The sequence below is a fragment of the Ranitomeya imitator genome, chromosome 1 (genome assembly GCF_032444005.1).
Source record: "Ranitomeya imitator isolate aRanImi1 chromosome 1, aRanImi1.pri, whole genome shotgun sequence".
Lineage (NCBI taxonomy): Eukaryota > Metazoa > Chordata > Amphibia > Anura > Dendrobatidae > Ranitomeya > Ranitomeya imitator.
In genome coordinates this window covers 575,785,818-575,813,142 of record NC_091282.1, presented here as the reverse complement: position 1 = coordinate 575,813,142, position 27,325 = coordinate 575,785,818, and the positions used below count along the sequence as shown (strand labels likewise).

The 27,325-nt window shown below is 44.5% G+C and overlaps 2 protein-coding genes across 2 annotated transcripts in view; one reads left to right on the top strand and one right to left on the bottom strand.

The window, feature by feature from the left end:
- The window catches only part of PRSS57 (serine protease 57), a 226,959-nt gene that overhangs the window by 67,795 nt on the left and 131,839 nt on the right, over positions 1-27,325 (top strand). Inside the window, exon 2 of the mRNA XM_069767847.1 lies at positions 8,168-8,315. Within this exon, the coding sequence (XP_069623948.1) occupies positions 8,168-8,315 (148 nt within the window). The remainder of the gene's footprint in view (positions 1-8,167; positions 8,316-27,325) is intronic.
- The window catches only part of MISP (mitotic spindle positioning), a 602,516-nt gene that overhangs the window by 546,793 nt on the left and 28,398 nt on the right, over positions 1-27,325 (bottom strand). The window lies entirely within an intron of this gene.

Genomic DNA, 27,325 nt, shown 5'->3' with positions numbered 1-27,325 from the left:
TTTGGTTTTGGCTCCCATTGAAGTCAATGGGATTTGTGTTTGTTTAACGAACCCTTCGGCGAACATCGGGACATTTGTCGATCATTACCGATACTTGAAAGGTTCGCTCATCTCTATGGGTGAGCAATATGGTATCGATAAACGTTGAGCAAGTCTTTTGAGGCTTACATAGCCTTTAAAAGCACACTTCTAGCTAATACTGCTTAAACTGTGGGCACACAGACTGGGGTAGTGTCCAGTATTCAACCTCGGTCAGGAGCCAAACACACTCAGGAGGCCTTCTCCCTCCCAACAAACACACCATGTGCCAAACAACAGCCTCCATTCTATAGGCTGTTAACCACACGCAGAGGTGAGGTATGAGGGTAGCTAGACCCACCCATCTCTCACAGCTACGTGAACCCGTTCTAAGGTGCACCAAACGAACCTCTTAGTGCTTTCATGCACAAGAGAATATACTCTGGGTTACATCACAGAGACAAGCCATCTCTGCAACACATACCTCCCATCAACTACGCAACCATTAGCCACACTACATACCTCCCCCTCTGCATAAAGCCGTGGGGTTTGGCACTTTCTACTACCAGACAAGGGATTCTTGAGAGAGCATCGGCATTACCATATAGCTTCCCTGCTCTATGCTCTACATGGAAGTTGAAATCTAGTAGGGCTAAGAACTAACGGGTGACTCTAGCATTTTTCCCTTTGTTTCCCTCATCCATTTGAGCAGGGCATGGTCGGATACCAATCTAAACTTACGTCCTACCAGATAGTACTGTAATGTGTCCACCACCCACTTTATGGCCAAGCAGTTCTTCTCTATGACCAAATAATTGAGGATAGCTTCCAACTCAGGTAGAGAACAGGGTGCTCTTCACCGTGTATCTCCTGGGAAAGGACTGCTCCTAAATCGACATCTAAGGTGGCTGCTTGGAGTATAAACTCTTTCTCAAAGTTGGGGGCCACAAGAACCAGTTGTTCACACAGAGCCCCTTTCATTTTTTGAAAGGCCGTCTCTGCCTCTTCAGACCATTTGACCATTACCGATTTTGTCCCCGTAAAGAGGTCAGTCAGGGGCATGGCCATCATGACAAAGTTCAGGATGAACCTCCTGTAGTATCCCACGATCCCCAAGGAAATCTATAACTTGTTTTCTTGACAGGGGTCTTGGCCATGTTTGAAGATATTTGGCTTCTTCTTTCCCCAAGGCACATTTCCTCAGGTTTATTGAAAATGGCGCTTTCCTTAAAGCATCAAACACCACCTCACCTAGACCTTTTCCAGATGATTCTCCCAGTCCAGGCTAAAGATTATAATATTGACTAGGTATGCTGCGGTGTATTGCTTATGGGGTGCAAGGATTCTATCCATTGGTCTCTGGAAGGTCGCCAGGGCGTCCTGCAGTCTAAAGGGCATCCGGACATACTGGAAGCATCCGTCCGGCATAGAAAATGCAGTCTACTCCTTGGCTGCCTGTGCCACGGGGACCTGCCAATATCCCTTCATCAAATGTAAGGTGGTTATGTATCTTGCAGGCCTAAGTCTCTCGATTAGTTCATCGACGTGTGGCATGGGATATGCGTCGAACTTGGAGACTTCATTCAACTTCTGATAGTCATTTCAGAAACTCCATTCATCATCGGGCTTGGGACCAGGACAGTCAGGCTTGACCAACAGCTCTTGGACTTCTTAATGACCCTGAATTATAATATATGCTCCACCTCCTTGAAATCACTTCTCGATGGGCCTCCGGAATTCGATAGGGCTTTACATTTACATGCACATGTGGCTCCGTCAGAACTTCGTGTTCTACGACACTTGTGCACCCCAGTAATTCCAATAACAGGTCCCTGTTCCTCTGCAGTAACTCCTGGCACTGCTGTTTCTGGGACTTCAACAGCATCTCCACTATGGCGGCATCTTCAACCTCGCCTTCTGGTTGGCCCAGCAAGCATGGGGTTTCAGCCGGCTCTCTGTCTTGCCATGGCTTGGTGAGGTTGATGGCAGACCTGATATGGTTTCCATCTTCATGGTTGATGAATCTTATAGTTTACATCACCAAGCTTCTTCACCACCTCATACAGCCCTTGCCATTTGGCCAAGAACATGCTCTTCACAGTAGGACTTAGAACAAGAACTCGTTCTCCCGGATTGAACTGCCTTACTTTGGCTGACCGGTTGTAGACCCTAGCCTGAGCTTCTTGTGCTGGGATCTGTCCTCTTACAATGGGCATCACCTTCAGAATCCTCTGCTGAATTAGTGCCATGTGCTCAATGACGCTTCTGTGGGGCATGACTTTGGCTTCCTTGGCTATATCCAGGAGACCTTGCGGATGTCGGCCATACAAAAGTTTGAATGGTGAGAACCCCGTAGAGGCCTGTGGAACCCCACAGATGGAGAACAACAGATGCGGTAAGAGACAGTGCCAGTCTCTACTGTCCTTTTCTATGGCTTTCCTCAGCATGCTCTTCAGTGTTTTATTAAACCTTTTGACAAGGTTATCTCTCTGAGGATGGTACACTGTAGTTCTCAACTGGGAAATTTGCAGAACCGCGCATAACTCCCTCATCACCTTACTCATAAAAGGTGTTCCCTGATCAGTCAGGATCTCCTTTGGTAAAACTGTCTGGGAAAAGACATGGACCAATTCTCAGGCTATACTTTTTGCGGAGGAGTTTCTCAGGGGAATTGCTTCAGGATAGCATGTGGCATAGTCCAGGATGACCAATATGTATTTATGTCCACAAGCAGATTTAACCAGGGGACTGACCAAGTCCATAGCAATTCTCTCAAAAGGCACTTCGATAATAGGCAATGGCATGAGGTGGGGGTGGTTAACTGACACGTAAGGCAGGTCATGCAATAGTTTAAGATTTCCCGGTGACACCCGGGCCGGGCCAATAGAACCTCTGCACAATCCGTTACTGTGTTTTTTCCACCCCCAGATGTCCCCCAAAGATTTGTAAATGGACCATGTCCAACACCTTCCTTCTATAGGGGCTGGGCACTATTAACTGTTCCATCAGCTCCTCCCTCACTTTCGTGACCCGTTACAACAAATCCCCACTCATCATAAATAGGAAAACCTTGTGTCAGCCCCCAGCTCCTTTGCACCCCCATTAAAGATAGTGACAATATTAACAGCTTCTTTCAGAATTAGGTCCCTATGTTGGGCAGACCCAAAATTCTCACTGGTCACGCCTAATTCCTGAATGTCAGACTCAGGGCAGGGGACACTTCCTCCTCATCCCCCACATGGACACCAAAGGGAAACCAGTCTGCCTCTGGGTGTGGTGATACCTCATTAGGATTCACTGTAACCCTGCACCCACAGATCCCAGAATAAACCAAAGTCCGACTTATAATAATAGAGTGCAACAAGTCCCATATGCTGACCTCATGGGACACAGCACCCTGGGCCTTTTCCATGTCCACTCTGGCCATAGGGTAATCCTTAGCATCACCATGTATGCACTGAACGTTAACTTTTTTTCCCCGGGATCAGTTGGAGAGGAAGGGTGGACCTCACAAGGGTCAATAAACTCCCAGAGTTTAGCAGTGCCAATACGTTCCTCCCATTCACCTTCATAGGACACCTTCATAGGACACTGCAGGTTAGATACGCATAATATGAACATCGGTGTCCTATGCCGCAGTCCATCTGCTCCGGGGTCAGGGGACAACAGGTGGCTATATGGCCTGGGCCGTGGCACCTCCAGCAAATAACATCACCTGTCGAGACCTTGGGCACCACCTCCACCACCCCTTTGGACCTTGGATGTACCACCCCCTTTTGGGTCTCTGTCCCCTGTTGGGACCCCTAGTATTGAGTGGGCTGAGTTCCCAAGGAACCTTCAACTCCCTGGTATCTCTCAACCAGTTCATTAGAATTCTGGGGACCAACCTGGGCAACCCAAGTCTGTATGGTCCTCGGCAGGGAGTGCACAAACCGGCCCATCACCACCTGTTCTACCATCTGCGCAGGCGTAGAGGACTCTGGTTGCAGCCACTTTGGAACATGTCAAACATTTGGGAGCGAGGTGGTTTGTCCCGGTGATATGCCCAGCGGTGAACCCGCTGTGCCTTAATAGTCATTGTCACCACTAAGCGTGCGAGAATCTCAGTTTTTAGCTTGTCATTCTCTTTGGTGTCCTGCAAAGCTAAATCATAGTACGCCTTCTGGGGTTCTCCCGTCAAGTATGGCGCCAGTACCTCTGGCCACTGTTCTGGAGGGAGTTTCTACCTCTCATCGGCCCTTTCAAACACCGTCAGGAAGGCCTCAACGACATCCCTCATTTTCTGTAAAACCCATCTTACCGCCTTCCGGACATTGGTGTAATCTGCCAGACTTGGAGTTGGGGTGCTAGTCCTGCCCTGGATGGTGGCTGCCAGAAGCTGCATCTGCTGCCGTTGCTCTCTTGCTGTTGCTGCAACAACTGGACCAAGTGATTTAGCAGGTCTTCTATATTGTCTGGCGATGCTTGCTGGCTTGTGACAGACTTAACCCAGGACATGCATTCCTTCCTGTAGCAGTCGCATATCTATCACCAATTGTAGGGGTGTTACTCACTTGGGTGTGATGGGAGGAAAACAGAAGGCTTGTTCCTTTAAAAGTTCATGTGGGTTTATTGCTTCATAAACCCAGAAGCCAAACAGAAAACAAATAGCCTTTAGATCAGGCTACGAAAATATACATGTCCATAGAAGGGCTCTGCTAAGCCTGGACTGTGGGCACACAGGCTGGGGTAGTGTTCAGTACTCAGGCTCGGTCTGGAGTAGTGATGGGTCGTTCGTGAAAGATCCGGTACAAAGAGCCGGCTCACTGCTGTGAACAATGGGAGCCGGCACCCCAGTGAGAGTCACTGATTTCTTTAAATGGCTCTCACTAGGGGTAAAATTCAAGTGTTCTTGAACTCCACCCACCTGACCCACACCCCAGCCATTCATTAATGTAATTGGCTACCTGCGAGTGGGCATGGTTTCGGCCATGGGTGGGCGGAGCTTGGCCACATTCACATTTTTTAAATATGTGTTTACATACTGTGAACACAAATTTAATATGGATCAATTTAGGATCCAAATGAGTCAGCTCTACTTGTTGAGCGGAGCTGAGAGAGCCGGATCACCAAAAAGAACCTGACTGCCCATCACTGGTCTGGGGCCAAACACCCAGGAGGCCTTCTCCCTCCCAACATACAGACCATGTGCCAAACAACAGCCTCCATTACATAGGCTGTTAACCACACCCAGAGGTGAGGTATGTGGGTGGCCAGACCCATCCATCTCTCAGAGCTACCCGTAACCTGGTCCCAGGTGCAAGAAACAAACCTCTTAGTGCTTTCATGCATTAGAGAAAATACTTTGAGTTACATCACAGAGATAAGCCATCTCTGCGACACATACCTCCCATCGACTACGCCACTATTAGCCACACTACAGTGTGTTGAACCACATGTCCCAGTAATATTCCCTTATAGATAGTTCTTATAACCTTGTCCCCAGTAGAATTACAAGTCCCAGCAATCTACATACTCTTTGATGTGGCAGTTCTGCAGTCGCATAGGGTTCCAACCTGGGACTTTAGGATTCAATTTCTTAGGGATTTAAGGCTGAGTTCTTCTCAATTCCATAAAGCTAGGGGGACGCGGGATAACCTGGTTGGTCTGTAGTTGTGATGCAGCGCCAAGGCTCATTGTCCTCTCACATGGAGCTGCAGAACTATCAGTTTCCACTGTGCTCTTTCTAGACCACTGCAGTCTCCTCTCAATAATGGCTAACAGACCTCTTGTTCCCTGGAACTCACTCCTTCTCCCTTCTTCTCCAGCTTGCTCAATCAGTCCCATCCTCTGCTGCTGCTCCTTCTCTTCCAGATTGCCAAGCCAATGCAGCTAGGGATGCGGTAATATTTCTTAGGCCGGTTTCACACGTCCGTTTATTTCCTGTACCGGAAAAAAATGGTACCGGAGATATTCGTGTCCGTGTGTCCGTGTGTGTACTACGTGTGGCACACATGTGGAAACAGTGTGCCACATCAGTACCACACGGACAGCTGCCGGGGAAGAAGCGCGACAGTAAGCGCTGTTCCCTGGCAGCAGGAGCTGAAGCTGGCTCTCATCACTCTCCCCTACTCTGCTGGCAAACAGAATGATGAGTGTTATATTAAAGTCCAAACAACAGCAGGTGGGGGGTTTGGGACTGTTACTCCCATCGTCCGACACTTGCTGCCGCTAATAACAATGACAGTAGGTTTGGATGATCGGGGTATTCCACAGCCACCAGCTGCTATCTTTTGGAAATAAATGAATGAAAAACCCAATGTGGGTTCCTCCTATTTTATTGAACCAAATTCACAAATGGGAGCTGCAACCCCCAGCTGTCTGCAAGGTTAGTTATCAAGAATAGAAGGGTCCCCACGCTGTTTTTTTAAATTATTTAAATAAATAATTTAAAAATATTAGCATTGGGATCCCCGCATTTTTGACAACCAGCCTTGCTAAAGGTCACAGCTGGGGGCTGCTATTCTTAGGCTGGTAATGGGCCATTGATATAGGCCCCCAGCTTAGAAACGGCAGCACGCAGCTGCCCAGAAAAGCAGCTTCTCTTAGATGCGCCTTTTCTTGCACTTTGCCAGGCTCTTCCCACTTGCCCTGTAGCGGTGGCAAGAGGGGTAATATTTGTGGGGTTGATGTCACCTTTCAGGTGACATGAAGGCCACAGCTAAGTAATGGAGAAGTGTCTATAAGACACCTATCCATTACTAATCCTATAGTTGTAATGTCAAATAAAGACACAGCAAGAATAAAGTCCTTTATTTAAAAAAATTACACAGACTCCTTTAATGTTCTAAATTAAACCATACTTAATGCAACACCTAATTCCCTGATGCCCTCAATCTCCTGTAATAAAAGTAAAATAATAAAGCAATAATATACAATACCTGTCCGTCATTGTGTCCAACTCTGTAATCCATTTCTGGGGGCTAAATAGTTTTCAACCTGGACGGTGCCAAGATACGACTGTCCCGGCTGAAAACCACTGGTGAATGAGCTGATGAGAGCGCAGCATCATTCACCAGTGGTGACATCATCAAGGCCGGGCTGAACTGCAATGACCTCAGGACCATGTGAAAAAGCTGGCTATGAAGTGGGACCACACACCATGTTTTTATTTATTTACTTAAATAATTGAAAAAACAGTGTGGGGACCCCTTTATTCTTGATAACCAACCTTGCAGAAGCTAACAGCTGGGGGTTGCAGCTTCCCATATTAATATCAGTACACAACTGCATACATAGCCTTTACTGGCTTTTAAAATGGGGGATCCTGAAAAAAAAGATTTATAATTAATAACCAGCAAAAGCTATGCTGATAGCTGCGTGCTGATATTAATAGCTTAGGAAGGACTTTATTCTGGGTGTGTGTGTTTTCATACAATGCGACTATGGGGTTAGTAATATGGGTGTCTTATTGACATCTCTCCATTACTAACCTTGGTGCTTGATGTCGCCTGACAATACAATGGTGACATCAACCACCCCCAACCATCACCCCACTTGCCACCGCTACAGGGCATGTGGGAAGAGTGATGCTAAGTGCCAGAATTGTAGCATCTTAGAGATGCGCATTTTCTGGGCTGGCTGAGCTGACGTTTTTAGCCTGGGGCAGTATCCACAGCCCCTTCCTAGGCTATGAATATCAGCCCGCAAGTGTCTGCATAGCCTTTGCTGGTTATTAATTACAGGAGGACCCTACGTCATTTTTTTAGGGTCCCCCATTTTAACAGCCAGTAAAGGTTGTGAGCTGATATTAAAAGCCTGGGAAACCCCATGGGTATTATCCCCTTCCCAGGCTAGAAACACTGGCTCCCAGCCATTGGCTTTCCCTCTGCTGGTTATGAAAATTGAGCGGGAGCCCAAGCCATTTTTTCAGAAAAATAATCTTTTATTAATTAAATACATGTACAGTAAGATGCACACACACTGTACTAATTGTATGTGTCACAGACAGGTCTCTCCCCACAGGGGTTACATATTCATTCAATTTTCTTTATTTATTTCAACTTTCTATTTCCAAAAAAAAGCCAAAGTAAATACTTTATGTGAAGCCACCTATGCAAGCTGCAAGCATATTTTATCTATTCTAAAAGCTTTTCATCTTTTTTAATAGGTGCAAACAGGATTGTTGGAGGTCGGGAGGCCAGAATTCATTCAAGACCATACATGGCTTCTCTACAGATCAGGGGTCAGCATTTTTGTGGAGGATCTCTAATCTATCCTAACTGGGTTCTCACTGCTGCACACTGCATGGAAGACACGTAAGAAAATATTGGACAACTGTGAATTCATCTGTATACTGAGTTGCAGACTAGAAAGATATATATAATCTGTCTATAAGATGTTTATTTTAAGTTATCTATAGAGATGAAAGTGGGTCCTCTTTTGATTAATATTAGCATTAGTAATCTGTTGCCATTGAGTGGGAAACCTGAGAATAGTCTCCTACGGTTCCCTGAAAATTGCTCACAGGAAAATTGCCCACATGAAAAATGCCCACAGGAAAATTGCCCACACAGAAAATTGCCCACATGGAAAATTCCCCACACGGAAAATTCCCCACATGGAAAATTGCCCACACGGAAAATTGCCCACATGGAAAATTCCCCACACGGAAAATTGCCCACATGGAAAATTGCCCACACAGAAATTTGCCCACACAGAAAATTGCCCACATGGATAATTGCCCACATGGAAAATTGCCCACATGGAAAATTGCCCAGTGCAGCATCACAAAGTTTCAGATCTATGATATTTGAGGTGAAAGGTGAGGATGTTCACATGATGTGTGATCAACTTGTGATTTACAGCTGACGTAGTGCAAAACTTCAAACATGCTGAAGATCTGTGGTTTGTAGCAGTCTGTCATTCTCAGCAATAGATAGATCTAGTTTGCTCTCATTTCTCACTGACTCTGCCTTACTCCTCCCACCAGCCCAGAACAGCAGCACATGCAGAACCAGCAGCAGTATGATCCAGAGGAGCCATCACTGCTATCAGTACCCACAAAAGAATCACTGTATTATCTGTGGAGTTACATGGGACTGCAGGTCACATCTAATACATTATCATCTCAGTGGGAGCCCACCAAAAGCAGGGTGCTGCTGGCTGAGATAGATGGTCCTGGAAGCCCAGAAGGCACCGCAGAAAAGTGAGAGTCAGAATCTGTCAGAGGAGCGGAAGTGCCATAGCAGCTCCGCTTTCCCATTGATTTCAGTGGCAGTGAATCTGGGGCCAGCACTTCTTTCCCTGTCCACTTATGACTGCCAAGAGTAAGAGTGAACAGACCCTACATATTTATGTATCAAACCCGAAAAAATTAAGGCACCCACACTATCATAGAAGGGGTGCCAGGATGTACGTATAGAGGTCCAGTGCATATGAATACAAACAACCAAAAAGGAAAGGAAGCACCAGCAGAACCAGTATAACAAATATGTAATAATTTTATTAAACAAAAAAAGAAATTAAAAACATATCGCAACAGGAGCACAAGACAAACGACAGGGAACACACCACAAAGGGTGGCAACATGGTGTCCACTAGGCCAGAGGTCCCCAACTCCAGTCCTCAAGGCCCACCAACAGGTCATGTTTTCAGGATTTCCTTTGCATTGCACAGGTGATGCAATTATTACCTGGGCAAGACTAAGGAAATCCTGAAAACATGACATGTTGGTGGGCCTTGAGGACTGGAGTTGGGGACCTCTGCACTAGGCAAACCAATATACAAAGAAAATAACCACAGCACACCTTTTTAATATATGACCCAATATAAAGCAGCAGTGCAGAGCCTATAGGGGTGCGTAGGTAAGTACCAACAACTATAAAGCACCAACAGGGAGCTATGTCCGAAAAAGGAGGGCGAGCACAGATGAGCATAAAATATAATACAAGGAGGTTTACCTGCGGAGACCACGGTGTGACCCACCCCAACGCGCGTTTCGGCTCCGTGCCTTCTTCCGGGGATATTTATGTATCACACATATACTGCAGGTGCAGGCAGGCATAGGATGGAAGGAAATGCAGAGTGGATTTGAATAAGGCTACGTGCACACGTAGAATGATCCTCTGTGAGTAGTGTAGCATCCATATGTTTCGTCAAACTCAATCTGACAGGTGCCCCGCCCCTATCAAAGTGTATCAAAGTGTGTAACCCCTCCCCTCCCCTTGTCTGACGGCTGGTATCCAGCTGTCCCTCCTTGTTTGATTTCCCCTTTTGATATAGTTTGATATTATTCCCGTATTTGTTTTATATTAGATTTTATACGTAGTTCGAGCTTGATTCTGTAAGCTGTGTTTTATTCACAGAGTACACATATAGTGCAGAACTTTGTTTTATAACACAACCAGCTGTTTATTTGTGTCTCTACTGACCATTAACTAAATGATGGTCACCTTATTTACACAAACAGAAAAGACAGATTTTCTGTTTGTGCCTCAGAGGTCATTTGCCGGGCAGTGTGTTTTATTTATGTTTTTATAACGCAGCATGTTTGATATTGTTAATTTGATTCTGGGATAACACATGTTTAACGTCTCAGGCTTATTTTTGTACAAATCCAGGCTGTTTGTTGATCGATTTTTTGTATTTGCTTTCTCTTTGTGGCTGTAGTTGTTATCTGAGGGGTCATTTGTTTTTGTATTCGCTTTCTCTTTGTTCCTGATGTGGCTGTAGTTGTTATCTGAGGGGTCATTTGTTTTTGTATTCGCTTTCTCTTTGTTCCTGTAGTTGTTATCTGAGGGGTCATTTGTTTTTGTATTCCCTTTCTCTTTGAGGCTGTAGGTGTCATCTGAGGGTCAGTGGTTTATAAGCGGTGTGTTTTATACGAATATAAAACCAAAGACACGTTATTGGAAAATTTAAAAAGATTTTATTTCTCACAATAAAACAACATCTCAAAGACATTTCATTACTATAAAAATTCTTACAGAATATAAAGTGTAAAAACATTAAATAGTACAATGAACATACATCATTACACTTCTTACAAAATAAATTAGCTTTTTTGATAATCCCCTATTAGATGACCGTGGTATATAATTATATCCTAGGATCTGTACGATTACATACGGCATTCTGTACAGCGTGTTATGTTCATTAAAATGTTTTATTGTCAGAACTAATTGGAAATAAAGAACACATTTTAAGCTACATTTTAAGCTAGCCGCACTCACTTTACACAATCAGAAAAAAGGAAACACACTTTAAGTTAGCTAACAGCATGATGCTGACAAATGCATCTTTGCGGAATCTGATAACAACGCGCTGAACAAAGGGTTGAGCCTGAAAATCTTGATGTCACAAAATCTGATACGATTCGATCATTATTCTGCAAGTCAGACGTGAAATGTTGTAAAACCTTCTTAAATGGAAAGCCTCGCGCTAAATGGTATAATACATATATGCAATAATGACCGCATACACGGCTATACAAATCTTGAATTTGCGCGCTCTGATAACAATAAGAATAACAATTCTTGTTCAGGAATGTCACAAAAGCGCGTGGAAAGATAATATTGTCCGCACGGAAGCCGTAACTGTCAAAAAATATGCCCGTCTTATCATCGCAGAGTACGATTAATATCCAGTGGCGTCCAGCTTGATTCGTCGGGTCTGTATTCACAATATATGCCGCGGGTCTCTGAGTCACTCTTTCTTCCGGAAGCAAATCACACGGAAACACACCGGCGAATATGTGGTCTATATAATTATCGGACCGCGCTACAACTGTAAGCTGCAGACTGTCCATCGTTGCTTAATTAAAATTGTACAAGATCTCTCGCCTGTTATTAATTTCCAGAATGGTGTGGTTGACTGCAAAGACAATCATATTTATCGTGTGGGGTGTTGCTAGCGCAAAGCGGACTTCAGCACGCAGGTTACCTGTTTTAATGAGCGAGAAATGGCCTCCAGGCTCTTGATCAGGCGATAAATCAAAAGCAAATAGCGTGAATCCAGCCATAAATTCTTCACGATCTATCGCCATGGCACAATCAGCCTTTTGCTTGCCCGATATATGGGCAAGCGCCATATACTCTCTGATGGCTAAATCATCATTAAAATTAGGATTATAAGGCCTCGCGGGTATCTGCTGACCATCCAGATATAATGCCGCGTGGTTGACGTGGTAGTGGTGAAAGTCCAGCGGGTTTTTTGTATAAGAACCGCTGAAGGCCTCATTATCTACAAACCCCAATATAACAGTTTCTGGTATCTGTCCTAGGAAGAGGTTCTCGTGGTTCGTGATCCGTGTCCCTGCGGCGATGCTGTACACTTTCAGGCATGTTCGGTCAACAGCGTACTTGGCTGTTGCGGATAGGAGGGCCTGGCTGTGTCCGATTCGGACAGCCGGAGATACCTGCACTCTTTTCACATAGAGAGCCACCTGCGAGATTTGCACCTTCAGCGGCTCGGCTTCTGCGGACATGAGGCAGAAAGTATCCTTATTTCTTGACAGCTTAACCTTAAGGTCAAGGCCGTTCAATATTAACTTTGGCTGGTTAAATATATCCCCAAAAATGGGTCCCAAAAGGTCGATGGGTTTTGAGCGTGAAGCGGCACTGGCTCTTTTGATAAATCCCGCATTTGCGCCATCCAGGCGCCTGTCATTATGATGCCCCGCAGTGTCTTTATAGAACAAACCGGCTGTAAATTGTGATGCCAGCGTCTGTGAACTGTAATTTAAAAGGGTCTCTATGTACGCTCTATAGCTGTAGAGATTGTCCGATTGTGAGATAAGTCGGTCTCCCAGAGTAATATCGACCTGGTTAAAAAGAGTGGCTAGAGGGTAGTTTATGAGCACCACACGCGCACCATCGGCGATGGCCGTATTATCCTGCTTTACGATGCGACAGCTTATGTACAGCTGCGTGTTGTTCAGATCATAATAATAATCGCCGCTACCAGATATGTAAAATTCCAACGGTCCATTGTCTGACAGAGCCGCAACCGGCTGTACTTCTACAAATAGAGATTTCTCAAAATCTTTTCTACTCTGTAGACACGATCCTCATCCATAGGTATTTTTTGCAGCTCTTCCTTATAAAATGACCCCTCTACAGCCTCCCCGGCTAAATCACTGATTTTATAAAGGGGCTTATGAAATTTATTGGAGACGGCGGTAATTAACCCCTTCATGACCCAGCCTATTTTGACCTTAAAGACCTTGCCGTTTTTTGCAATTCTGACCAGTGTCCCTTTATGAGGTAATAACTCAGGAACGCTTCAACGGATCCTAGCGGTTCTGAGATTGTTTTTTCGTGACATATTGGGCTTCATGTTAGTGGTAAATTTAGGTCAATAAATTCTGCGTTTATTTGTGATAAAAACGGAAATTTGGCGAAAATTTTGAAAATTTCGCAATTTTCACATTTTGAATTTTTATTCTGTTAAACCAGAGAGATATGTGACACAAAATAGTTAATAAATAACATTTCCCACATATTTACTTTACATCAGCACAATTTTGGAAACAAAATTTTTTTTGTTAGGAAGTTATAAGGGTTAAAATTTGACCAGCGATTTGTCATTTTTACAACGAAATTTACAAAACCATTTTTTTTAGGGACCACTTCACATTTGAAGTCAGTTTGAGGGGTCTATATGGCTGAAAATACCCAAAAGTGACACCATTCTAAAAACTGCACCCCTCTAGGTACTCAAAACCACATTCAAGAAGTTTATTAACCCTTCAGGTGCTTCACAGCAGCAGAAGCAACATGGAAGGAAAAAATGAACATTTAACTTTTTAGTCACAAAAATTATTTTTAGCAACAATTTTTTTATTTTCCCAATGGTAAAAGGAGAAACTGAACCACGAAAGTTGTTGTGCAATTTGTCCTGAGTACGCTGATACCTCATATGTGGGGGTAAACCACTGTTTGGGCGCACGGCAGGGCTTGGAAGGGAAGGAGCGCCATTTGACTTTTTGAATCAAAAATTGGCTGCACTCTTTAGCGGACACCATGTCACGTTTGGAGAGCCCCCGTGTGCCTAAAAATTGGAGCTCCCCCACAAGTGACCCCATTTTGGAAACTAGACGCCCCAAGGAACTTATCTAGATGCATAGTGAGCACTTTGAACCCCCAGGTGCTTCACAAATTGATCCGTAAAAATGAAAAAGTACTTTTTTTTTCACAAAAAAATTCTTTTAGCCTCAATTTTTTCATTTTCACATGGGCAACAGGATAAAATGGATCCTAAAATGTGTTGGGCAATTTCTCCTGAGTACGCCGATACCTCATATGTGGGGGTAAACCACTGTTTGGGCACATGGTAAGGCTCGGAAGGGAAGGAGCGCCATTTGACTTTTTGAATGAAAAATTATTTCCATCGTTAGCGGACACCATGTCGCGTTTGGAGAGCTCCTGTGTGCCTAAACATTGGCGCTCGCCCACAAGTGACCCCATTTTGGAAACTAGACCCCCCATGGAACTTATTTAGATGCCTAGTGAGCACTTTAAACCCCCAGGTGCTTCACAAATTGATCCGTAAAAATGAAAAAGTACTTTTTTTTCACAAAAAAATTCTTTTCGCCTCAATTTTTTCATTTTCACATGGGCAGTAGGATAAAATGGATCATAAAATTTGTTGGGCAATTTCTCCCGAGTACGCCGATACCTCATATGTGGGGGTAAACCACTGTTTGGGCACACGGCAGGGCTCGGAAGGGAAGGCGCGCCATTTGACTTTTTGAATGGAAAATTAGCTCCAATTGTTAGCGGACACCATGTCGCGTTTGGAGAGCCCCTGTGTGCCTATGCATTGGAGCTCCCCCACAAGTGACCCCATTTTGGAAACTAGACCCCCCAAGGAACTTATCTAGATGCATATTGAGCACTTTAAACCCCCAGGTGCTTCACAGAAGTTTATAACGCAGAGCCATGAAAATAAAAAATAATTTTTCTTTCCTCAAAAATGATATTTTAGCCTGGAATTTCCTATTTTGCCAAGGATAATAGGAGAAATTGGACCCCAAATATTGTTGTCCAGTTTGTCCTGAGTACACTGATACCCCATATGTGGGGGTAAACCACTGTTTGGGCGCACGGCAGGGCTCGGAAGGGATGGCACGCCATTTGGCTTGTTAAATGGAAAATTAGCTCCAATCATTAGCGGACACCATGTCACGTTTGGAGAGCCCCTGTGTGCCTAAACATTGGAGATCCCCCAGAAATGACCCCATTTTGGAAACTAGACCCCCAAAGGAACTAATCGAGATGTGTGGTGAGGACTTTGAACCCCCAAGTGCTTCACAGAAGTTTATAACGCAGAGCCATGAAAATAAAAAAAAAAAATTATTTTCTCAAAAATGATCTTTTAGCCTGCAATTTTTTATTTTACAAAGGGTAACATTAGAAATTTGACCCCAAAAGTTGTTGTCCAGTTTCTCCTGAGTACGCTGATACCCCTTATTTGGGGGTAAACCACTGTTTGGGCACATGCCGGGGCTCGGAAGTGAAGTAGTGACATTTTGAAATGCAGACTTTGATGGAATGCTCTGTGGGCGTCACGTTCCGTTTGCAGAGCCCCTGATGTGGCTTAACAGTAGAAACCCCCCACAAGTGACCCCATTTTGGAAACTAGACCCCGAAAGGAACTTATCTAGATGTGTGGTGAGCACTTTGAACCCCCAAGTGCTTCACAGAAGTTTATAATGCAGAGCCGTGAAAATAATAAATACGTTTTCTTTCCTCAAAAATAATTATTTAGCCCAGAATTTTTTATTTTCCCAAGGGTTACAGGAGAAATTGGACCCCAAAAGTTGTTGTCCAGTTTCTCCTGAGTACGCTGATACCCTATGTGTGGGGGTAAACCACTGTTTGGGCACACGTCGGGGCTCAGAAGGGAAGTAGTGACTTTTGAAATGCAGACTTTGATGGAATGGTCTGCGGGCGTCACATTGCGTTTGCAGAGCCCCTGGTGTGCCTAAACAGTAGAAACCCCCCACAAGTGACCCCATTTTAGAAACTAGACCCCCCAAGGAACTTATCTAGATATGTGGTGAGCACTTTGAACCCCCAAGTGCTTCACAGACGTTTACAACGCAGAGCCGTGAAAATAAAAAATCATTTTTCTTTCCTCAAAAATGATGTTTTAGCAAGCATTTCTTTATTTTCACAAGGGTAACAGGAGAAATTGGACCCCAGTAATTGTTGCGCAGTTTGTCCTGAGTATGCTGGTACCCCATATGTGGGGGTAAACCACTGTTTGGGTGCACGTCGGGGCTCGGAAGTGAGGGAGCACCATTTGACTTTTTGAATACAAGATTGGTTGGAATCAATGGTGGCGCCATGTTGCGTTTGGAGACCCCCTGATGTGCCTAAACAGTGGTAACCCCTCAATTCTAACTCCAACACTAACCCCAACACACCCCTAACCCTTATCCCAACTGTAGCCGTAACCCTAATCACAACCCTAACCCCAACACACCCGTAACCCCAACACACCCCTAACCCTAACCACAACCCTAATTCCAACCCAACCCTAGCCCTAAGGCTATGTGCCAACGTTGCGGATTCGTATGAGATTTTTCAGCACCATTTTTGAAAATTCCGCGGGTAAAAGGCACTGCGTTTTACCTGCGGATTTACCGCGGATTGCCAGTGTTTTTTGTCCGGATTTCACCTGCAGATTCCTATTGAGGAACAGGTGTAAAACGCTGCGGAATCCGCACAAAGAATTGACATGCTGCGGAAAATACAACGCAGCGTTCCCGCGCTGTATTTTCCGCAGCATGGGCACAGCGGATTTGGCTTTCCATATGTTTACATGGTACTGTAAACCTGATGGAACACTGCTGCGGATCCGCAGCCAAATCCGCACCGTGTGCACATAGCCTAATTCTAAAGGTATGTGCACACGCTGCGGAAAACGCTGCGGATCCGCAGCAGTTTCCCATGAGTTTACAGTTCAATGCAAACCTATGGAAAACAAAAATCGCTGTACACATGCTGCAGAAAAACTGCATGGAAACGCAGCGGTTTACATTCCGCAGCATGTCACTTCTTTCTGCGGATTCCGCAGCGGTTTTACAACTGCTCAAATAGAAAATCGCTGTTGTAAAACCGCATTGAAATGCGCAGAAAAAACATGGTAAATCCGCCATAAATCCGCAGCGGTTTAGCACTGCGGATTTATCAAATCCGCAGCGGAAAAATCCGCAGAGGACCAGAATATGTGTGCACATTCCTAACCCTACCCCTAACCCTAACCCTACCCCTAACCCTAACCCTAACCCTACCCCTAACCCTACCCCTAACCCTAACCCTACCCCTACCCCTAACCCTACCCCTAACCCTACCCCTAACCCTAACCCTAACCCTACCCCTAACCCTAACCCTAGTTCTTACCCCAACCTTAGTGGAAAAAAAAAATTATTTTTTTTATTGTCCCTACCTATGGGGGTGACAAAGGGGTGGGGGGGTCATTTACTTTTTTTTTTAATTTTGATCACTGAGATAGGTTATATCTCAGTGATCAAAATTCACTCTGGAACGAATCTGCCGGCCGGCAGATTCGGCGGGCACACTGCACATGGGCCCGCCATTTTGGAAGATGGCGGGGCCCAGGAAAGAAGACGGACGGTCCCCGGGAGGCCAGGTAAGTATAAGGGGGGGGAGATCAGGGCACGGGGGGGCCGTCGGAGCACGGGGGGGTGGATCGGAACACGGGGGGGTGGATTGGAGCACGGAGTGGGGGATCGCTGTGCGGGCGGGTGGATCGGAGCACGGGGGGGATCGCTGTGTGGGGGGGATCGCTGTGCGGGGGGTGGGATCGGAGTGCGGGGGGGTTTGTTTGGAGCACGGGGGGTGTGATTGGAGCACGGGGGGAGCGGGCAGGAGGACGGGGGAGCGGAGCACAGGACCGGGGGGGAGCGGACCACAGATCAGGGGGCTGGGGGGGGCGATCGGAGGGGTGGGGTGGGTGCACATTAGTGTGTCCAGCCATGGCCGATGATATTGCAGCATCGGCCATGGCTGGATTGTAATATTTCACCATTTTTTTAGGTGAAATATTACAAATCGCTCTGATTGGCAGTTTCACTTTCAACAGCCAATCAGAGCGATCGTAGCCACGAGGGGGTGAAGCCACCCCCCCTGGGCTAAACTACCACTCCCCCTGTCCCTGCAGATCGGGTGAAATGGGAGTTAACCCTTTCACCCGGCTTGCAGGGACGCGATCTTTCCATGACGCATATGCTGCGTCATGGGTCGGATTGGCACCGACTTTCATGACGCAGCGTATGCGTCAAAGGTCGGGAAGGGGTTAAAAAAATCTCTTCGCTGTACGTCTTCTCATAGCCCTTACAGAAGGGCCCCTTATAGCGCGATATTCTGACATGAGACCGAACCTTTAAAGACGGTTTAATCGGTTTATTAGTAATAGTAGAACTGTAAATATTGCGCCAGATTTGCATCACGTTTCTCTCTGACACAGACGCGGGACTACAGCGGATCGTTGAGTGGTACGTATGGTTGTAGCTATGCAGCAAATCTGGTAAAATATCAATATACCTAAAGGTATTATGCTGCGTAAGATAGCGCCACATACGGGTTTTTAATGTGCGATTAAAACGCTCGACCATAGCGGCTTTTACATCATTGTTTGTAAAAAAGTGATGAATATTATGCGTATTACATAGTTGCTTGAGTGATGAATTTATAAATTCTTTGCCGCGATCCGTCTGCAGTTTCTTCGGTATGCGCTTATCATTTTGAAATATTAATTCAAACGATCTGGCGACACTAGCGCCTGTCTTGTTTGTCAAGGCCACGCACCATGCGTATCTCGATAGAACATCAATCACCGTCAGGATGTATTTGACATTATCATTTTCCCTTGAATAGTTAATTAAACTTACGAAATCCGCCTGCCACTGCGCATCACTGGCCGAGATGTAAATTTTATTTGTCAAAAAGCGTTTTCTAGCAGGCTTGTGTAGCGTGTAGGTGTCTTGCTTATTCAACCAAGCAATCACATCAGATTTCTTTATTCCGTGCTCTCTCGCAAGCTCTAAATAATTTGTCAATACCGCAGAATGATCCGGGAGCCTTGCTTGTAAAATATTGTTTTTCTAATATGGCATCATACGATTTAGACGTCATGATTGATTAAAATGATTGTGGCTCGTTAATCAACAGCCTGTTTCTTTCAGAAATTCAGATGTATAAAAATTCCTGTTTTAATCCGGCTATATCATGCGTGAGTTAATGCATGCATTAATTGCATGTATGGTTGTGTTCTGGGTGTTAACAGAAGGCGTGTGATGGGGCGTAACTGGGTGTGTTTCTGGGTGTTAACAGGTGAGTTGTTTTCTGAAACTCAGGATAAATACAGCTGACTGTACCACCACAGTACAACAGACATCCACCAGAAGCCAGACTAGACTAAAAAGCAGAGCTATTCTAAATGTAAGTATATAAGACAGTTGTCTTATTATTCGCAAATGCTTAATTATATTTAACTATGCATCTCTAAAACCATAATTAAGGATGTTATTTGTTTAATAAGTTAGTGTTATACTGGAGGCTAGCTGCATATTTAGTTTTACTGTATAAACCATACTTGTGGCACATAATTAAAGGGACTCTGTCACCTGAATTTGGCGGGACTGGTTTTGGGTCATATGGGCGGAGTTTTCGGGTGTTTGATTCACCCTTTCCTTACCCGCTGGCTGCATGCTGGCTGCAATATTGGATTGAAGTTCATTCTCTGTCCTCCATAGTACATGCCTGCGCAAGGCAATCTTGCCTTATGCAGGCGTGTACTATGGAGGACAGATAATGAACTTCAAACCAATATTGCAGCCAGCATGCAGCCAGCGGGTAAGGAAAGGGTGAATCAAACACCCGAAAACTCCGCCCATATGACCCAAAACCAGTCCCGCCAAATTCAGGTGACAGGTTCCCTTTAATATAGAAAGACTTATCCGTATTACCCATGATTTGCTTAGTATAAGCATATTTATACACGGGGCGCCGTTTTATTTGTTGAGGTATATAAATGAGTTTGACGAGTGGTGGTGTGTGGATAATATAGATTGAACAAAAAATTTACACAGATAATTTATTTTAGATGGAATCCCAAAATTTTTCGGCTTTTTCCAGTCAAGTTGAGGATTCGGTAATAGGTATGTTTCAAGATTTATATACATGTATCTGTTAGTGTCCCATTCTAAGTAAGGACTGTTTTATATATTATCTTTATATTGTTTATTCTTTCTTGTTTAAGATGAATTTATCAGGGTCATCCCCGATAATGTAGATGAATTTACCAGGAACACCTCCGATGCTGTAGATGACTTTATCAGGAACTTCAGCGATGATTTTTTAAACGGCTTCAGCGTGCCTACTCTGGAGTGTGATACACCTGGAGCTGAGTATAGTAACACTAATGCAGGTGACGCTGCTGTGTGGGATTTGACTCAGGACATCATAGGTGCGTTGTGTGTCTGCGTGTATGTGTGTGTGTGTGTGTGTATATAGCTTTTAAGTATTTAGACGTGTAAATATATATATATTAATTCTTTACAGATGTCGACATGTTTCCAGAACCAATCACCTCGGAACACAATCAGCTGCCTGTTGAGGAACTGATGTACCAGACCCTCACACCGAAAAACAGCCCTGATTCTAGAGCCCCTAAAAAACAGCTCGGACCGGGGTGCCAGAAAGGAAAAGGTAATCGTGTGAAAAGTTTTTGCACAACCGCTCTGAGAAAATCCACCACGCCTCTACTAAGGCCTATATCTTTATTTATAGCTTGTAAACTGAAGCCTAGAAGAATTTTCACAAAAGAGAATATACCTCAGCTAATGGAGAGCCTCGCAGAAGCTCCAGAATCTGCCACGGCAATCATTCAGCACACACCGCTAGCCCGTAAGTGTATATTTTGATAAACATGCACAGTCTCTGCACAATCAATGATACACGTGCTTCACCAATGAGAACATGACCCCCACACATATCTGACACATGTATGATCTTTCCTGCAACTAAGCGCGGCGACCTGCGGCGGTCTCACACATATCTGACACATGTATAATCTTTCCTACAGCTAAACGCGGCGACCTGCGGCGGTCTCACACATATCTGACACATGTATAATCTTTCCTACAGCTAAACGCAAAGTCATGAGAAAAACGCCACCAGCACCACTACAGCCGCTACAGATCACCGAGAATGTCGCAGCACCAGTGTGGACGGCAATACAGACGGCTAATGGAGCTATCACCGATCTGCGTAGTGCAGGACACAGGAAACCCTGTACCGTCGTAACATCGTGAAATACTCCATTCAAGTACCGAACACCCATCGACCAACCGTGTGAATGACCCCGCGCTACTATATCCAGAAGTGGTCGAGGCACCCCGAAAACATAAGCGAAAAACAAAGCATATTACAGAGCCACCAACCACATCCTGCGCCGTGGGTGCCACAGCCACGATGACTCGTGAAGAGCATGATCGCGAGATTGATCAGCTCGCTGATGGTAAGCAATCATCTGTAGAACCGCTCATTATACGTATGCCCCACACTATGCAACCGGAAGCGACATGTCTAACTGTACCTACTAATGCCTCTGGGTCCGGTCCCTCAGGAGCCTCTAATTTGGGCGCCCCATCTCATGTCTGTGTATCTAACTCTGTTAATGTTAAGAAACGGTCAAAGAGGGCGCTACCGGCGGATGTTAAGGTGTGTAAAAAGCCAAGGATTCATGCGCCAGCTACAAATCTGCCGCATGAATCCCGCAGCTGGGGTATCGCTGAAATGCTTGTGTTTCAGGAACACTTCGCCCGCTACTTACGCTACAAACTCTGGGTCCCCAAAATAATGTTTTTTTGTGATACTTTTGAAAAATTATTATCAACACAAAGCCCCACACAGGCTAGTAAGGCCGAACTATACGCACTCCGGAACCTGCTACTGGATGGCGAGATAACAACTACAGCGACCCCATTATGACTAAATATGGTCGGCTACGACATGCATAAACCACCTAAACTAACACTACCCAGGTATAATAGGGCTAGAGTTATAAAGAGGGCTCTAAAATTGTTGGTCAGCGCTAGACGGGCTCTATGCTCTAGGAGGCATCGTGGTGGCATGTGTCCTGCAGTGCCTCTACAGACACCCCTGCCGTTGTCACAAGAGCCAGAACAGCACTCACATAGCCCAGGCAGCTCTGCAGATGGCGCACATGCATCTACACAAAATTCACAAGCCTCAGACGCTGACGGTAATGTGCGGCGCCCCGATCATACAGTATTTTTGCAACACATCCATCATCATGAAAGGGCCCTCCGCAATTTTAACGGCCATATACATACAGATCATTTTAGATTTGTAAACTTGGAGCGTGTGCGATCATTTGAAGAGGGCATGAATATTGTTCATGAAGGCATTCAGGCATTACTGGATAGAATCATCAGGGACATTGAACCTGGCGACTTTGTACAGTTAAGGTTTGATGCCGGCGATACTTTAGACCCTATTTTCACTACAATACAGACCCGTGAAGATTTTAATTCTGAATCTTTTTTAAATGCTGTTGCCAGCGCACTTCAAAGTAACAATGAATGCATATCATCCAATTCGCTAAAGCTAGTCGTCACCATCATTAAAAACCGACGCGGTGGTGTAAAAAGGCGCTTGAAATCTATAGCAAGCAGTCAGATCATTAAACAAAAGAGACAATGGCTGTATGATTTTAACAATTACACGACAAATCTGTGTCTGGCTGCTAGTGTGTGCGCCCTGATGGACGACACGGATGTCACTGATGCTGTTTCACTGAGCCGTTCTAAAAACATACACGCAGCACTGGGCATCCCTGATGATCAATTAGTGAGTTTTAGCGACATCCCGGCATTTGAAAAATATTTTGGGGTCACCATTAAAGTACTGTACTATAGTCAGGGTGATTGGCGTTACTTTCAGGGTGCCAATACAGCTAGTGGTAAAACCGTATTCATATTGTTCCATGATAATCACTACTACGGTATCAAAAATATGAAGGGTTTTATCGGGTCTGATTACTTTTGTGAGCTATGCAATTCAGTGTTTACCACAAAAACAGACACTCCTGCCAGTATTTTTGTAAAACCTGTCAGAGAGAGAATTGTGAAGAAAGCAGGCCCGACCAGCAGCCCAGATGTCCTGTTTGCAGAGTTTATTGCCGCTCGAGCGAGTGCTTAGATTATCACAAACAATTGGCTGTAGGCGACCCAGCATTCTGTAGCCTTAAAACATTTTGTGATAAATGCAACCATTTTGTTCCCAGAAATAGCGAAACAGAGCATAAATGTAATGGTTTGCGGTGTCCTGTATGTCGCAGACGTATAAATAAATTTGATGCCCATCTTTGTTACATGCAGAAGTATGTAGCACAGGATGAGTCAGATTGTTATATCTTTTATGATTTTGAATGTATGCAGGAGACAGGCACGCACGTCCCGAATTACATTTATGCTACAACGCTGTATGGCCACCCCTCCTGGGAGTTTGAGGGTGATACCTGTACACATGACTTTGTTCAGTTCTTTATAAGCGGTAAATTTTCAGATCATACATTTATTGCCCACAATGGTGGAAGATACGACGCATACTTTATTGTTAAGGAACTGATTTCTGAAAACTACAAGTACAGTTGATAACCCAAGGTGGCCGTCTCTTTTGTGTGTCGCTACCCGATTTGTCTATAAGGTTCATAGACTCTCTAAATTTTATCCCCATGAAACTCAGTAAATTACCACAGGCCATGGGCTTTTCAGGCGGTAAAGGACATTTTCCACACTTTTTCAATACCCGAGAAAACCAAAACTATGTAGGCCCCATACCTGATGTAAAATATTATGGGGTGGAGTACATGTCACCTGGTGAGAAGATAGAGTTCCTGGAGTGGTATGAGACCCAGGTAAATACAACTTTTGACTTCAAGGCCGAGCTAAAATCTTATTGCAAACAAGATGTTGAAATTTTTTGAGACACGCCTGCGAGATCTATAGAGAGCGTATTATGCAGATGACGCAGAAAAATGTTAAAAAATACTGTAAGCGTCAAAAGCAGAGGATTGTAGTGAGCAGATGTGTTGATCCTTTTCAGCTCATCACCCTGGCCTCGGTGTGTATGACAATGTACCGGTTTAAATTTCTTCAAAAAAAGACAATCGCCATTTTACCTGGTGATAATTATCACAAGGCAAAAAAGCGCTACTCGACACCCGCTATACAGTGGCTCATGTATGTAGCCCACTCCGAGAACATCGACATACAACATGCTTTGAGAGGCGGTGAAAAACAGGTCGGGAAGTATTTTCTAGATGGTTATGCCTATGTTAGCGGCCAGCACATAGCCTTTGAATTTCAGGGGTGTTTTTACCACGGATGTCCCGTGTGCTATAATGAAAATGACACGAATAAGGTCACAAGTACGTCCTACGGCCAGTTATATTACACCTTTTTAGCTAAAAAGCGTTACTTACAGTGCTGTGGGTACACAGTAAGACTGCTGTGGGAACATGAATGGAATGAAATGATTGAAAATGATTCTAACCTTCAAGCATTTCTCCGCCAGATGGAATTCCCCGTTCCTTTAGACCCACGTGATGCGCTTTATGGCGGGCGAACTAACGCCATTAAGCTCTATCACCATCTGGAAGAAGGGGAGACTTTACATTACTACGATTTCACCAGTCTGTACCCCTTTGTAAACAAAACTAAAACATACCCTGTAGGCCACCCAGACATCATCTACAACAATTTTGGATTCATTAAAAAATACTTTGGCATTGCTAGAGTCAAGGTCTACCCGCCGAGAGATTTATTTTTTCCAGTTCTACCGGTAAAACTCAACAAAAAATTAATGTTTCCCCTTTGCTACACATGCGCTGAAAATTCCCAGGCAGATATTTGTGCCCACAGTGATGAAGAACGGGCGCTGACAGGCACCTGGTGCACTATAGAGCTCGAGATGGCTATAGAAAAAGGGTATCGGATTGCCCACATCTATGAAATATGGCATTTTCCTAAAACCACTGATGATCTGTTTGCGCCTTACATTAAATTACATCTTAGGGATAAGCAGGAAGCCTCTGGTTATCCTAGCTGGTGCACTGATGACGCCAAGAAACGGCAGTACATTGACTCTTTTCTTGAAAAAGAAGGTGTCCAATTACGGCCTGAAAATATAGCTGTCAATCCTGCTAAGCGACAGATCTCCAAGCTTTTCTTAAATTCTTTATGGGGAAAGTTTGCTCAGAGATCTAATCTATCATGTACCAGCATTGTTAGGGATCCAGATGAGCTTTTTAAGTATTTGTTCCTGCCTTACTATGACATTTCAATGTTACATTTCCTTGATGATGACACCGCGACCATTAACTGGAAATATGCAAAAGGCCACCACACACTCAACAAAAACACAAACATTTTTATAGCGTGTTTTACAACAGCGTATGCTCGGTTAGAGCTCTATTCGCTGCTGGACCGGCTGCAGGAGAGGTGCCTTTATCACGACACAGACTCAGTTATTTTTGTACAGAGAGATGGTGAGTGGCAACCGCCTTTAGGCGATTACCTGGGGGAGCTGACCAGTGAAATACACGATGGTACACACATCACAGAATTTGTATCCGCGGGCCCCAAAACTTACGGCTTCAAACTCAACACCGGTAAAACTGTCTTAAAAGTTAAGGGGATAACACTAAATGTTGGTAACTCTCAATCTATTAATTTCAACAGTCTGAAAGATCTAGTTCTGGACTACCCACGCAATTCTGCCGCAGAAACTCAGAAATGTATTGTCGTACAGCAGGCGTCCATTGTGAGAAATAAAAAGTACTGGGATATTGAAACAAGGCCATTACGCAAAACACAAAAGTGCGTTTATACAAAGCGGCGACTATTAGACGATTTCACAACATTACCTTTTGGGTATTAGTCGAGTATTGTGATGGATACGCGTCTGCAGCACCCATTCTCATGCATTCTAGCAGGCCCGTCTAATTCTGGAAAGAGCTATTTTGTAAAACAGCTGCTATATAATATTGAAGCTAATTTTTCTCAGAAACCTGATAATATTGTATGGTTTTATTTGTGTTGGCAAAAACTATATGATGAAATCTCTCTCTCTTTTCCCCACGCCAGATTTGTGGAGGGTCTGCCGAATACATTCGTAGATGACGAATTATTCCCACTGGAGAAGGTGAATTTGGCGATTGTTGATGATCTCATGGAGAGTGCTAGTGAGAATTGTGAGATAGAAAAAGCCTTTACCAAGTATGTGCACCACAGAAATCTCAGCATTTTCTACCTGGTGCAAAACATATTTTGTCAGGGCAAGAAAAGCCGTACGATAAATTTAAACACAAAGTACATGGTGCTTTTTAATAACCCCCTAGATAAATTACAAATTTTAACTCTAGCTCGTCAGATGTATCCCGGAAAAACACGTTTTTTCCTAGAAGCTTTTGAGGATGCCACGCGGGAGCCTTACGGGTATTTGCTTGTAGATTTGAGAGCTAATACGCCTGAGGATCTGCGTTTAAGGACTGGGTTGTTTCCACCCGCGTTGCCCACTGTCTATGTTCAAAAGAAAAACACTTCTAAAAAGTGAATTTTACCCGGTATCAGACATTCTACGCTGTGTGCGTTGTGATGTAAAGATGTCTGAGAGGCTCCGGCGTAACTGGGCTCTCTTAAAAACCCTAGTAAAAGCAACCCCCGCTGTCAGAAAGTCTATTTTGCGCGATGCAAGCAATGATTTAATTACAGCCATAGGCGAGATTGCTTTAAATATCTTAAAAGGCAGGATTCCGCTGAAAGAGCGCCAAAAAGGTATATTAAAGAAGTGGCGTAAAGCTATAAGAACCCTGAGCGACAGATCTCAGCCCATAAAGAAAAAGAAGCGCCTACTAAAACAGGCCGGCGGGTTTATCGGACCTCTTTTAGCTTTTGCAATTCCAATAATAACAAGCCTGATCGACAGAAGATAATGGAGCATGCAGCGAAAATGTATCTAGTCCCCAAACAGGAGCTAGACAAACTAAGACCCGGTACTACAGATAACATACGCAACAGTGTTATTCGACGCCTTGATGGTGAAATTAGCGACATTTTACAGTGTCGTGACATTCCCGATGATGTGAAAATTAAAATGTATAGCTCTGTGCTACAACGCTACTTGGTACATACGCGACACAGCTCAAAAGAAGTAACGGCTTTAAATCTCGTTAGCACTCCTGATCCTGGTCAGCAACAATTGCCAAA